The sequence below is a fragment of the Loxodonta africana genome, chromosome 11, assembly GCF_030014295.1.
Source record: "Loxodonta africana isolate mLoxAfr1 chromosome 11, mLoxAfr1.hap2, whole genome shotgun sequence".
Lineage (NCBI taxonomy): Eukaryota > Metazoa > Chordata > Mammalia > Proboscidea > Elephantidae > Loxodonta > Loxodonta africana.
The window spans coordinates 43,943,557-43,957,288 of NC_087352.1; the positions used below are offsets into that span (position 1 = coordinate 43,943,557).

Consider the following 13,732-nt stretch of genomic DNA (forward strand, 5'->3'; position numbering starts at 1 on the left):
TCCAGAAAAGCCTTTCCTCCGAAATTGATGGAAACAGGAAAAGGAATCAGGACACATGTGGGTAGAAATATGGAGGTGTTTTTCTCCCTAATGGCCTCTATTTTTCTCTATCAAGTAGAAGACAAGATCTTTATTCGAAATTGATGATGGAGGTAATTGCGGAGTTGAGAGAAGTAAGAAAGCTTTTAGTAACTACTGCAAGTACTAAAAAAAGGAGAGAGAAATTACCGGGGACACAAAAGATGAGTGTTGGGCGCCAACTCCAGATCTAGCTGGAATGGAGACCATGATGTTGTAGTTATAACTGCACACTTTTAGGGTTTCCACAGGTATCATTCAATATCTCAAGCAGAAGAGCTGAGGGAAACTGTGAGATTAACCCAGATTTGTGGCTTTGCTGTGCAAAAGAGTTAATTAGTAATAGAGTGGTTAAAGAATGAATTCAAAATGATAGCACTAAATTCATACCTATCCATAATTACCCTGAATGTAAATGGACTAAATGCACCAAAAAAGAGACAGAGAGTGGCAGAATGGATTAAAAAACAAGATCCGTCTATATGCTGCCTACAAGAAACACACCTTAGACTTAGAGACACAAACTAAAACTCAAAGGATGGAAAAAGTATATCAAGCAAAAAACAATCAAAACAGAACAGGAGTGGCAATATTAATTTCTGACAAAATAGACTTTAAAGTTAAATCCATCAGAAAGGATAAGGAAGGACACTATATAATGATTAAAGGACAAAACACCAAGAAGATAGAACCATATTAAATATTTATGCACCCAATGACAGGGCTGCAAGATACATAAAACAAACTCTATCAGCATTGAAAAGTGAGATAGCTCCACAATAATAGTAGGAGACTTCTACACACCACTTTCGGTGAAGGACAGGACATCCAGAAAGAAGCTCAATAAACACATGGAAGATCTAAATGCCACAATAAACCAACTTGACTTCATAGACATATACAGAACACTCCACCCAACAGCAACCAACTATACTTTCTTTTCTAGTGCACATGGAACATTCTCTAGAATAGACTACATATTAGGTCACAAAGCTAGCCTTAGCAGAATTCAAAACACTGAAATATTACAAAGCATCTTCTCTGGCCATAAGGCCATAAAAGTGGAAATCAATCACAGGAAAAGTAGGGAAAAGAAATCAAACAGTTGGAAACTGAACAATACCCTACTCAAAAAAAGACTGGATTATAGAAGACATTAAGGATGGAATAAAGAAATTCAGAGAATCCAATGAGAACGAAAACACTTCCTATCAGAACCTTTAGGACACAGCAAAAGCAGTCCCCGGGGGTCAATTTATATCAATAAATACACACATCCAAAAAGAAGAAAGGGCCAAAATCAAAGAATTATCCCTACAACTTGAACAAATAGAAAGAGAGCAACAAAAGAAACCCACAGGCACCAGAAGAAAACAAATAATAAAAATTAGAGCTGAACTAAATGAAATAAAAAAAAAAAAAATTGAAAGAATCAACAAGACCAAAAGCTGGTTTTTTGGAAAAATCAACAAAATTGATAAACCACTGGCCAAACTGACAAAAGAAAATCAGAAGAGGAAGCAAATAACCCAAATGAGAAATGAGATGGGCAATATTACAACAGACCCAAATGAAATTAAAAGAATCATATCAGATTACTATGAAAAACTAGACTCAAATTTCAAAACCTAGAAGAAATGAATTCCTAGAAACACACTACCTACCTAAACTAACAGAAACAGAGGTAGAACAACTAAATAGACCCATAACAAAAGAAGAGATTGAAAAGGTAATCAAAAAACTCCCCAAAAAAAAAGCCCTGGTCCAGACGGCTTCACTGCAGAGTTCTACCAAACTTTCAGAGAAAAGTTAACACCACTACTACTAAAGGTATTTCAGAGCATAGAAAAGGATGGAACACTACCAAATTCATTCTATGAAGCCACCATACCCTGATACCAAAACCAGGTAAAGACACCACAAGAAAAGAAAATTATAGACCTATATCCCTCATGAATGTAGATGCAAAAATCCTCAACAAAATTCTAGCCAATAGAATTCAACAACATATCAAATAAATAATTCACCATGACCAAGTGGGATTCATACCAGATATGCAGGGATGGCTCAACATTAGAAAAACAATTAATGTAATCCACCACATAAACAAAACAAAAGACAAGAATCACATGATTTTATCAATTGATGCAGAAAAGGCATTTGACAAAGTTGAACACTCATTCATGAGAAAAACTCTCAGCAAAATAGGAATAGAAGGAAAATTCCTCAACATAATAAAGGGCATCTTGCCAACAGCCAACATCACCCTAAATGGAGAGAGCCTGAAAACATTCCCACTGAGATCGGAAACCAGACAAGGATGCCCTTTATCACCACTTTTATTCAACATTGTGCTGGAAGTCTTAGCCAGAGCAATTCAGCTAAATAAAGAAATAAAGGGCATCCAGATTGGTGAGGAAGAAGTAAAAGAATCCCTATTTGCAGATGACATGATCTTATACACAGAAAACCCTAAGAAATCCTCCAGAAAACTACTGAAACTAATAGAAGAGTTCAGCAGAGTATCGGGATGCAAGATAAACATACAAAAATCAGTTAGATTCCTCTACACCAACAAAAAGAACATTGAAGAGGAAATCATCAAATCAATGCCATTTACAGTAGCCCCCAAGAAGATAAAGTACTTAGGAATAAATCTTACCAGAGATGTAAAAGACTCATACCAAGAAAACAACAATACACCTCTGCAAGAAACCAAAAGATGCTTACATAAGTGGAAGAACATACCTTGCTCGTGGATAGGAAGATTTAACATTATAAAAATGTCTATTCTACCAAAAGCGATCTATATATTTAATGCAATTCCAATCCAAATCCCAACGACATTCCTTAATGATGGAGAAACAAGTTACCAATTTCATGTGGAAGGGAAAGAGGCCCCGGATAAATAAGGCATTACTGAAAAAGAAGAACAAAGTAGGAGGCCTTACTTTACCTGATTTTAGAACCTATTCTACCACCACAGTAGTCAAAACAGCCTGGTATTGGTACAACAACAGATACATGGACCAACGGAACAGAATTGAGAATCCAGACATAAATCCATCCACATATGAGCAGCTGATATTTGACAAAGTCCCCAAAACAGTTAAATGGGGAAAAGACAGACTTTCTAAGAAATGGTGCTGGCATAACTGGATATCCATCTGCAAAAAAATGAAACAAGATCCATATCTCACTCCATGCACAAAAACTAACTCAAAATGGAGCAAAGACCTAAATATAAAGTCTAAAAGGATAAAGATCGTGGAATAAAAAATAGGGACAACGTTAGGAGCCCTAATACGTGGCATAAACAGTATAAAAAACATTATAAAGAATGTAGAAGAAAAACTAGACAACTGGGAGCTCCTGAAAATCAAACACTTATGCTCATCCAAAGACTTCACCAAAAGAGTAAAAAGATTACCTACAGACTGGGAAAAAGTTTTTAGCTATGACATTTCTGATCAGTGCCTGATCTCTAAAATCTACATAATACTGCAAAAACTCAACTGCGAAAAGACAAATAACCCAATTTAAAAAATGGGCAAAAGATATGAATAGACACTTCACTAAAGAAGACATTCAGGTAGCTAACAGATACATGAGGAAATATTCACGATCATTAGCCATTAGAAAAATGCAGATCAAAACTACAATGAGATTTTATCTCACTCCAACAAGGCTGGCATTAATTCAAAAAACACAAAATAATAAATGTTGGAGTGGCTGTGGAGAGATTGGAACACTTCTACACTGCTGGTGGGAATGTCAAATGGTACAACCACTTTGGAAATTGATTTGGTGCTTCATTAAAAAGCTGGAACTAGAACTACCATACAATCCAGCAATCCCACTCCTTGGAATATATCCTAGAGAAAGAAGAGCCTTTACACTAACAGATATATGCACACCCATGTTTATTGCAGCACTGTTTACAATAGCAAAAACATGGAAGCAACCAAGGTGCCCATCAACGGATGAATGGATAAATAAATTATGGTATATTCACACAATGGAATACTATGCATTGATAAAGAACAGTGAGGAATCTGTGAAACATTTCATAACATGGAGGAACCTGGAAGGCATTATGCTGAGTGAAATTAGTCAGTTGCAAAAGGACAAATATTGTATAAGACCACTATTATTAAAACTTCAGAAATAGTTTAAACTAAGAAGAAAACATTCTTTTGTGGTTATGATGGGGGGAGGGAGGGAGGCTGGGGGGATATTCACTAATTAGGTAGTAGATAAGAACTACTTTAGGTGAAGGGAAAGAGCACACAGTATGGGCGAGGTCAACACAATTGGACTAAACCAAAAGCAAAGAAGTTTCTTGAATAAACTGAATGCTTCGAAGGCCAGTGTAGCAGGGGCAGGGGCCTGGGGACCATGGTTTCAGGGGACATCTAAGTCAATTGGCATAATAAAATCTATTAACAAAACTTTCTGCATCCCACTTTGAAGAGTGGCGTCTGGGGTCTTAAATGCTAGCAAGCAGCCATCTAAGATGCATCAGTTGGTCTCAACCCCCCTGGATCAAAGGAGAATGAAGAACACCAAGGACACAAGGTGATTACGAGCCCAAGCGACAGAAAGGGCCACGTGAACCAGAGACTACATCAGCCTGAGACCAGAAGAACTAGATGGTGCCCGGCTACAACCGATGACTGCCCTGACAAGGAACACAACAGAGAACCCCTGAGGGAGCAGGAGAGCAGTGGGATGCAGACCCCAAATTCTCATAAGAGTAGACTTAATGGTCTGGCTGAGACTGGAAGGACCCCGGTGGTCACGGCCCCCAGACCTTCAGTTGGCCCAGGACAGGAACCATTCCCGAAGCCAACTCTTCAGACATGGATTGGACTGGACAATGGGTTGGAGAGGGATGCTGGTGAGGAGTGAGCTTCTTTGATCAGGTGGACACTTGAGACTATGTTGGCATCTCCTGCCTGGAGGGGAGATGAGAGGGTAGAAGGGGCTAGAAGCTGGTGAAAAGGACACGAAAAGAGAGAGTGGAGGGAGAGAACAGGCTGTCTCATTAGGGGGAGAGCAATTGGAAGTGTGTAGCAAGGGGTGTATGCGTTTTTGTGTGAGAGGCTGACTTGATTTGTAAACTTTCACTTAAAGCACAATAAAAATTATTCAAAAAAAAAAAAAAAGAATGAATCCATGGAGTAGTTCGATATGGAAATGAAGCCGGGAGAGAACTGACACTTTGGGAGAAAATAGAGAGGCCAAGAAATTGACTAAGTCAATCCAGTAGAAGAACAGACTGAGTGGAAGTGAAGGAATAAAAGAACTAGAAGAATAGTTTTTTGTGGCCACAAAATGGGAAATTGGAGTTGTAGATTTCAGAAGTGGAACAGTCCCAGGTATTAAGTTCCAGGGTGTGGTCTTGGGCATCAGTTATTAAGAAGAAGGTGTGGAGAGAAGGTCAGGAAACTGTACAAAGGAAAGTTTGGTGGGTCATCCACATGGACATTGAAGTTACACAAAATGGTGGCAGAATTTGGAAGAGTATGGAATAACATTTACAAAAATCTGACCCAAGGCATCTTTAGCATGGATTGAGGGAAGAAGGAGAAGAAGATGTCAGGAATTGTGGTTCGATCTTCAAGGATATCATATCTTTTGTAAAGAGAATTTATAAAACATCATTACTATTACTATCAATTATAATAGACTCATCTATATTCAAATCTGAATAATAGTTAAACCAAATATAAATATCTTGGAGATTATCTAGTTTGCAGTGACATAAATAATTGAAAGTTGACAATTAGTTACATTTTTAACCAAAAGCAGTACTAGAAAAACTAAACTAGCTGTACTTAAATATTTGGGAGGAAAAAATGGCAGTGTCTCTGTTTTCCATTTTCTTGATCAGATTTCACCTTACTGTACTTCCAGGTTAATTGATTTTTACCTACACCAAGTGCCAGGTGACTGTGGAGATCTGTTATAAATAGAAGCATGATGGACTGATCAACTTCTAGTTTGAAGACCTGGCAATCTCTTGAGGGCACAGCAGTATGTGTGGGAACACAGAGATACTAATGTGGTCCTGCACCTACAGGGCGGCCCCTATGAAGCTTGTGTAGGAGTCTTTTGGGAAGACAAAGTTGTCCAGTGCTTCATAATTGGCAGGCTGCCAAAGGAATAGGGAGTGGTGCTGGAAAGGAGTGAAGAATTTGAGTAGGTGATAGGCAGAGGGAGCAATAATGATTGGGTGGAACACAGAGAGCTGGCAAAGATGAGGTGGAAATAAGCCCAGAGGAGTCACTGAGGTGGAGTTTTATGGTTGTCTGAGAAGTGGGTAATTAAAAGGGAGACCAAACATGCCCAGAGCATCATAGCTACTGTGTCTGCTTGAATAGTATTAACCAGGGAAGCAGCTTTATGTTGTGACGGTAATGATGGTTTCAAAGCATGGGTTGAGCATAGTAGGGTATAGAGTATATTCTGGGCCCCACTGGTCTTTGGGTGGGCAGAATGCAATGATAGATGCATTGATAATGCACACATCATACAGTAATATTAAAAATTAGGCTGCTGACCCCAGATGAGCCCATTCCCCATCTCTGTTGCGTCTGGACTGCTCCTTTGCCAATGGCTGTCCTAATCTAACCATGCCTCCCAGACACTCGTAAGTGATCTCACTGAAAAGATAAGTAACTGCCAGAGGGAGAGATGAAAGGGTATGGCTGAGAAAAAAAGAGGGGTGGAATGAAAGAACTCAGCACTGGAGATGCAAAGCTATCTCCCATTAGACTCAAAGCTCAGGAAAATGGATAGACATTTCCTTGCTGCTCATACCAAAACCCATTACTGCTGGGTCGACTCTGACTCATAGTCACCCTTTAGGACAGAGTAGAGCTACCCATAGGGTTTCCAACGCTGTAATCTGCACAACTTTTCTCCCCCAGGGCGGCTGGTGGGTTCAAATCACTGACCTTTCAGTTAGTAGCTGAGCACTTAACCACTGCACCACCAGGTGTTCTTTGCTACCCATAAAACCAAGCCAAACCAAACCGAACCTGTTGCCTTCAAGTCGATTCCCACTCATAGTGACCCTATAGGACAGAGTAGAACTGCCCCATAAGGTTTCCAAGGAGCACCCGGTAGATTCGCCCTGCTGACCTTTTGGTTAGCAGCCATAGCTCTTAACCACTGCACCACCAGGGGGTCATACCAAAAAAACAAGCCCATTGCCATTGAGTCAATTTCAACTCATATGTGATCCTATCCAAAAAAAAAAAAAAAAAACCATTGCCGCCGAGTCGATTCCGACTCATAGCGACCCTATAGGACAGAGTAGAACTGCCCCATAGAGTTTCCAAGGAGCACCTGACAGATTCAAACTGCCAACTCTTTGGTTAGCAGCCGTAGTACTTAAACGCTACGCCACCAGGGCAGGCACCCCTAAATGTGCTGTCTGCCTTCCTTCACCCCAGTTACAGCTCAACATAATGCCAATAGAAAAATTAACTGTTTTGGAGCCCATCAGTCTGGTGACCCTGAATATGCAGATTGAGTGAAATAAAGTTGTACATTGGAAACAGAGTGACGATATTTTTAAAACACCCCAGAACATAATTTGTCACGGCTCAGTAGAAAGACACAAGGATTTATTCAGATAATGTATTGAACAAGGTTCAAGTCCAGAGTGGAAACAACCCTCTGACATAGGAGACATCGCTTACCTTATGAATGTCAAACACTTTTTCTGCAAAAACACCATTTGCAATGTGGAGCTGGTAATCCTTGTGGGGTGCGTTTATATCAGAGAGAACTCTTTCCAGTTGAGATTGGAGTCTTGGCTGATACGAAAAAGATTTATAAAAAATTATTCTTGAACTATAAAATTATGCATAGTCTCATCTACATGTGAAATAACACATCTATATTATACCATAACAGTATGAAAAATAATGATGCAACCAATACTGCATACATCTATCATCTCTAAGCTGTTATTATTTAACTCAAAAGCTAATTACTGTCATTAGTTTTTAACCACTGGTTTAGGCGAAATTCTGTCTTCTATGTCCTACTATTTGCTACTGTGCTAGATTTCAAGATCTCCATGCTAATCAAATTGTTTTATGAGTCTGGAGTTTTCTGAGTGTCAAATCCATCTCATACTCAAAGTTTTGAAGTCTCAGTTTTTTAAAGACAAGCCCATGACCATACTGACCAATTCGAATGGTTATCAAATTTTTAAGATGTTGATTATTTAAGCAGCTTTCTCTCCTAAAGTGAAGCTTGATGGCTCAGTTTGAGGTCCTCCAGGCCCTGAGCTTCTCCTTCCCCTCCCTAGCAGCTTAATGGAAGTGAGCAGACAACAGGGAAAGGAAAGGAGAAAAAAAAAATGAGGATCATCAACTAATTTTAAACATATTTAACTTTGAAAATATGGTTGGTCGGGACGGGGTATTACTAAAGTGAATTTAGGATGATTATGTCTATATTCTAACTTTTACTGTCTCCAATTCCCAAAGATATGTAAAAGGTGAATGTCATTAAAATCATCTTCTTAAAGAACTCTGAATATGAATAAAGCCCTTTTCCATTCTTTATGTGCAAAAGTGACAGTGAGTTAGTTTATCTGTTAGTTTTCCACATGTGAATGCCTACTGTACATACAGCTCTATACTATACGCTATGAGTGAATGTACTTGAGGAATTTCATTGCGTATTACCCATTTTTTTTTTTGATTACCCATATATGACTGACGTAAGAAAACAAATAGACAAAAAGGAAAATTGAAACATCACTGTAAAGACACATACAGATTTATCTGGATCCACAAATAACAGCATTTAAATATCTGTTCATTTCCAAATCAATCCTTCTAATAAATGGGCTTTGATTCTTTCCTACTTCATTTATTTAACAAACATTTATTGGGCACTGTGATAGGAATTGAGGATATAAAGGTTTTAGATGTAGGTCCTAACCTCAATGGGCTAGTCTATAGTCAATGGAAACCCTTATAATGTGCTTATATGGTCCCTGGACCCTTTCCAAAAGGCCCAAAATAACATAGACTTTAAGCCTTCTTCTCTAAACTAGTGGTAAAAGGGTATTTAAAGCACTACAATTGTTCTCAGAGCTATATATTTTCTAATAGAAATTAATAAATTAAAACTTCATCCATCCAAATATTTTGAATTCACTTGAATGCACCGAGTGTTCCTTTGAAATGATCATACTTCACTGATATCGACGGTACCTCTCCTGACTAGACTGTCTAGGATAACTCCTGACTCAGTTGATTAAGCACCAGTCTCTCAAAGGAAAAAAAAAACTATACAGTAATTAGGCATACCTGGTTGTCGAAATAGCTACCCAAAAGACCTCAGTTAAAGTGATTTATTTACATCCAGTGTTCATTTTTTTTTTCCTCATCTCTACCAACAACTACTTCTAAGTAGAAAAAATCCCTTTTTATTTGTTTTTCTTAAGAAAAGCTATGAGCTGTTGTCATACTCCTTCTCAAATCTAATCTCTTGGTTCTAATTGCTCACTGATGGATGCAGCATTAAAAAATTAGCACATTTATTTATTATGATTCTGTTTTATATTTCAATTTTAAAGCTAGTCATCTGTAAGAAAAGATCATGCTACTGTTAACTGAGTAGATAAAAAATTAATTTCTACACATACTTGAATTCAATAATTCTTCTACTTTACAACAGAAGACTAAGTTCTGCTCCTACGATCTCTCCGATCAAATTTAACTAAAGGGTTTACTAAAATAAATAACTAACATCCTAGAATAAAGTTAACATAATATAATGACTTTGTCCAATAAGTGTACTAAATAGTTCATTTTACCAATACAAACTGGCTATGAATGTCATAGGAGAAAGTAAAACGTTTAGTTCCACACCATCTTGCCAAAATCTGGCCAACACACAAGTAAAATAATGGTAAGTTAATAATTAACAAGTAACTTATCAAAAGGTTTATTTGAACTGTCCACAATCGGGAAATTTGAATGAGAGGTGTTTCCTTGCTTCAAAAGAATAGAAAACATATTTGAATATACTTTTGAAACAGGAATTTTTCCTCAGATTAGTTTCACATTCGTTTCTCTGAAAGAACCTGGGCTTTACCTGGGCATGAGAAGCTTTTCCACATCCTGGGACGGTGTTAAAGTGAAGCATCTGCAAACAGGGCACAAGGACAGAGGCTGTCAGAGGCAGAGGTTGCTAGTGGAATAGTTAGCAAGAGTTTTTAAAAATGAAAATAATTATTTCTTTCCCAATAAATGTGTCTAAATGCCACCCGGAGGTCGCTAGTGTCCAGAGTGGATTCACTCCATGTCACCAAATGAACATCAATGGGCTGGAAAGGAGAAAAGCATGTTCCATTTTTAATTTTCATTGACTTTTCTTCCTTTTCTACCTCCTGCTGTCTCTTAGGTACACCACCAAACCAAACCTGTTGCCACTGAGTCGATTCTGACTCATAGCAACCCTATAGGACAGAGTAGAACTGCTGCAAAGGGTTTCCAAGGAGCAGCTGGTGGATTTGAACTGCTGACCTTTTGGTTAGCAGCCAAGCTCTTAACCACTGCACCACCAGGGTTCCATTACTATCATAGGCTTAATTTATTTTATCATTGATATATCTTTTTTATACCTTCCTAAAGTGAACCCTGGTGGCACAACGCTGAAAAACTCATCTGCTAACCAAAAGGTATTGAACTCTCCAGAGAAAGAAAATAATCATTCTAGCTTAAATTATCCGCACAAATAATCTTCAGCAAATACTTTGGTGTGACAGGTTACAACAGGGATAAACTTCCAGTAGAGTCAGAGCCAACTCTGCGGCACACAACAATGGCACTCACCTACGAACTACAAAAACCGGAGAATCGGTGGGCAGAACGGGTTGGCATCAAGGCCTCCACACGCAACCTGGACCTAGTATCTCCCCTGCTGTTGAGCTACTGAATTTAGGTGACAAATTCCTGAGAGAAGACAGGGAAACTGGGACTATCTTACTTACTTGAACATCTTGGCTCAGGGCTGTGTACAAGGGTAAGTGAATAAGCACTTTCTGAAGGTGGCGGTGGTGGGCATGGTGATGACAATGTGATGCTCATTCAGATTAGCTGCTACTATCTGGAATGTACTATAGTTTGTGCTTGAATCACTAGGATTTCATTGCTATCTCCTTCTAGCTCTACTTTCTCATCCATGTCTGCTGAGACATGGTTCTCAAACTTCACTGTGCACCAGGAGGGCTAATTAAAACACAGATCTCTGGGCTCTGTTCTCATAGTTTCTGATTCAGTAGTTCTGGAGTGGAGGTCAAGTGTTTGTATTTCTAACAAGTTCTCCAGGTGATGTTGATGCTGCTAGTCGAGAACACTCTACTAGAAAAGAAAATCAAATCTGAAGTTCTAGGAGTATTCCTGCTGCCTCCCCCACTCAAAAACAAGTGCTCAGAAACCCGAGGAGGGGTTCATTGAGATGTGTGAAGATTAGGCATTATGTTCTTTAATGATAAAGTGCCCTGCTGGTACAGTGGTTAAGTGCTCAGCTGTTAACCAAAGGTCAGAAGTTTGAACCCAAGTGTCACTCTGCAGGAGAAAGATGTGGCAGTCTCCTTCTGTAAAGATTACGGTCTTGAAATTCCTATGGGGCAGTTCTACTCTGTCTTACAGGGTCACTATGAGTTGGAATCAACTCCATGGCAACCAATTTTGTTTTGTTTTGTTTTGTTTTGTTTTTGTGATGGTTTGCCTTTTCATGAGGACAATTGCAGGGAAACATTTTCTTGGGAAAGATAATTTGCCCGAATGACTAGTTGCAGAAGCCATGGATGGTAGAACTGAGACCAACCTTATCAATCTGAGCTGCACAGTCCCCTCGGGCCCCCAGACGGACCAGGGCCAGGGCAGTGAAGAGGCTCAGAGAGGAGAAGAACACATTTCCATTCCCTTGATTGTTGTCCAACTCTCTGAACAGGTTGAAGCAAAAGTCTGCATTGGCTGCAGCAAGGGAGGCCATTGTGAAACAGAGGACAGCCTGAAGAACAACGGAAACACTGTTAGTCCTGAATGCATTTCCTATGAATGTTATGGTTTTCATACTCATTTATTTTTAAACTCCAAGCTTCAATTCTTCAGCCTTACATTTAATCATAGGGTAACTTGGAACAAAAGATACTATGGGAAAAAAATTTTTTTTTGGTCCAGCATCCTTGTTACCAACAACCTAGCACTATCTTTGCTGGCAATGATACTACGATGCACTCATTTTTTTGCACATTGATGTTCTTTAGTGCCCTGTTTCCACCTGTGCTGTCCTATTCACGTCTAGGGCATCTTCCCTCTTCTCTTCAATGTGGCATTTGCATCCTCAGTGGCCTTTGATAGTGTTCTAAGCAGACACATTCATTGGACCTACTGTTTCTCAAATTACCCCAGATTTTTAAGCTGAAATAGAGCAAAGGTGCTGTTTAAAGCCAATTTAACTCTTACAGAAGTAAACTGTCTGTTGGAGGGGTTATACATTACCCATTTCTAGAGCAATCATGCATCCTAATTTTGGGGAAGGGGACTGTCATAATTTCAAACATTACCGATATAGGTATATTCTTTTCAGGCCATCTTCTGATTTATCATTATTATTATTATTTTGGAATAGAAGATGTGCGTACTATATTATATACCATGAAAACGCGTAAGACTTTCCAGCACATAGGTCTGTCTTTTGTTAGAGAGCCTAAGGGGGAATAATAAGGTAGAAACCAAGCCAACCATGAGATCATCTTCACATTCTGGATGATGTTGTTTCTGTGATATAGAGGGCTACTGCCACCATAAAATTCCTCGGGGCTTTCATTTGGTATTTCTTTGCAAACTTTCACTGCAAAGTTCAAATCAATCCCAATACCACAGTTTGGGTTGTCTCAGGCTAAACGAATTTGCATGAATGTTCCAGGTTATTCCATTAGGAGCACTGTGACATGACCATTATTTTACATGTGAGGGTGTGGAGGGTTCCCAGGGTCCTAGACTAGGAACTGAGAGGCCCAATACTAGTAGCAGCTCTGTCACTAACAATTGTGTGTCCTGGTTCAAGTCTTTAGCTTCTCTGAATTTCTAATTTCTCATCTTAGTGAGATGATCTATTTAAAGGATCTAGTGCAATGATTCTCAACAGAAAATCAAGTGTCATGCCACCCTGGCCCCCTGCAAAATGAGCATGCCGTATCAGACATGGGGTGGTATGGTGGAGAGGTGAAGAAGGTCATGGAAAGGAAAATATATGAAGTTTCAAAAAGAATATTTTTAAATTGCCACTGTGTTGACTTTGTAGGTACCACAAATATTTAATGCATTTTGAAATAACAAATGACATTAAAGTAAGTTTTTTTCAATTTGTATTTTATCCAAAGGAAGCTTAAGTTAAAAAAAAAAAAAAAAAATCCAGACACACCTATTCTAGTATAATGCCCGACCCACAGTAGGAATTCAATGAATTGGAGCTGCTATGATTATCTGTAAATTGGTGTTAATCTGCTCCATCCTAAAAGACACCAAATTGGCCATTTCCGGAAAAAGTGCTCCTGAAGTGAGCTTCTGGGCTCAAGTAAACACATGAGACTGTGGGCAGCTCCTGT

The 13,732-nt window shown here is 38.9% G+C and overlaps 1 protein-coding gene across 2 annotated transcripts in view; it reads right to left on the bottom strand.

Moving 5' to 3' along the window:
• The window catches only part of SERPINB7 (serpin family B member 7), a 33,882-nt gene extending 21,450 nt beyond the window's left edge, over positions 1 to 12,432 (bottom strand). The window contains exons 1-3 of one of the 2 annotated variants that reach the window (XM_003406262.3): positions 11,947 to 12,432; positions 10,210 to 10,260; positions 7,791 to 7,907 (exon numbers count right to left, since the gene is read on the bottom strand). In XM_003406262.3, coding sequence (XP_003406310.2) covers positions 7,791 to 7,907; positions 10,210 to 10,260; positions 11,947 to 12,201 — 423 coding nt within the window. In that variant the 5' untranslated portion in view covers positions 12,202 to 12,432. The remainder of the gene's footprint in view (positions 1 to 7,790; positions 7,908 to 10,209; positions 10,261 to 11,946) is intronic. The other variant, XM_010586692.3, reaches the window with a different exon arrangement.
• Positions 12,433 to 13,732: the final 1,300 nt, after the last annotated feature.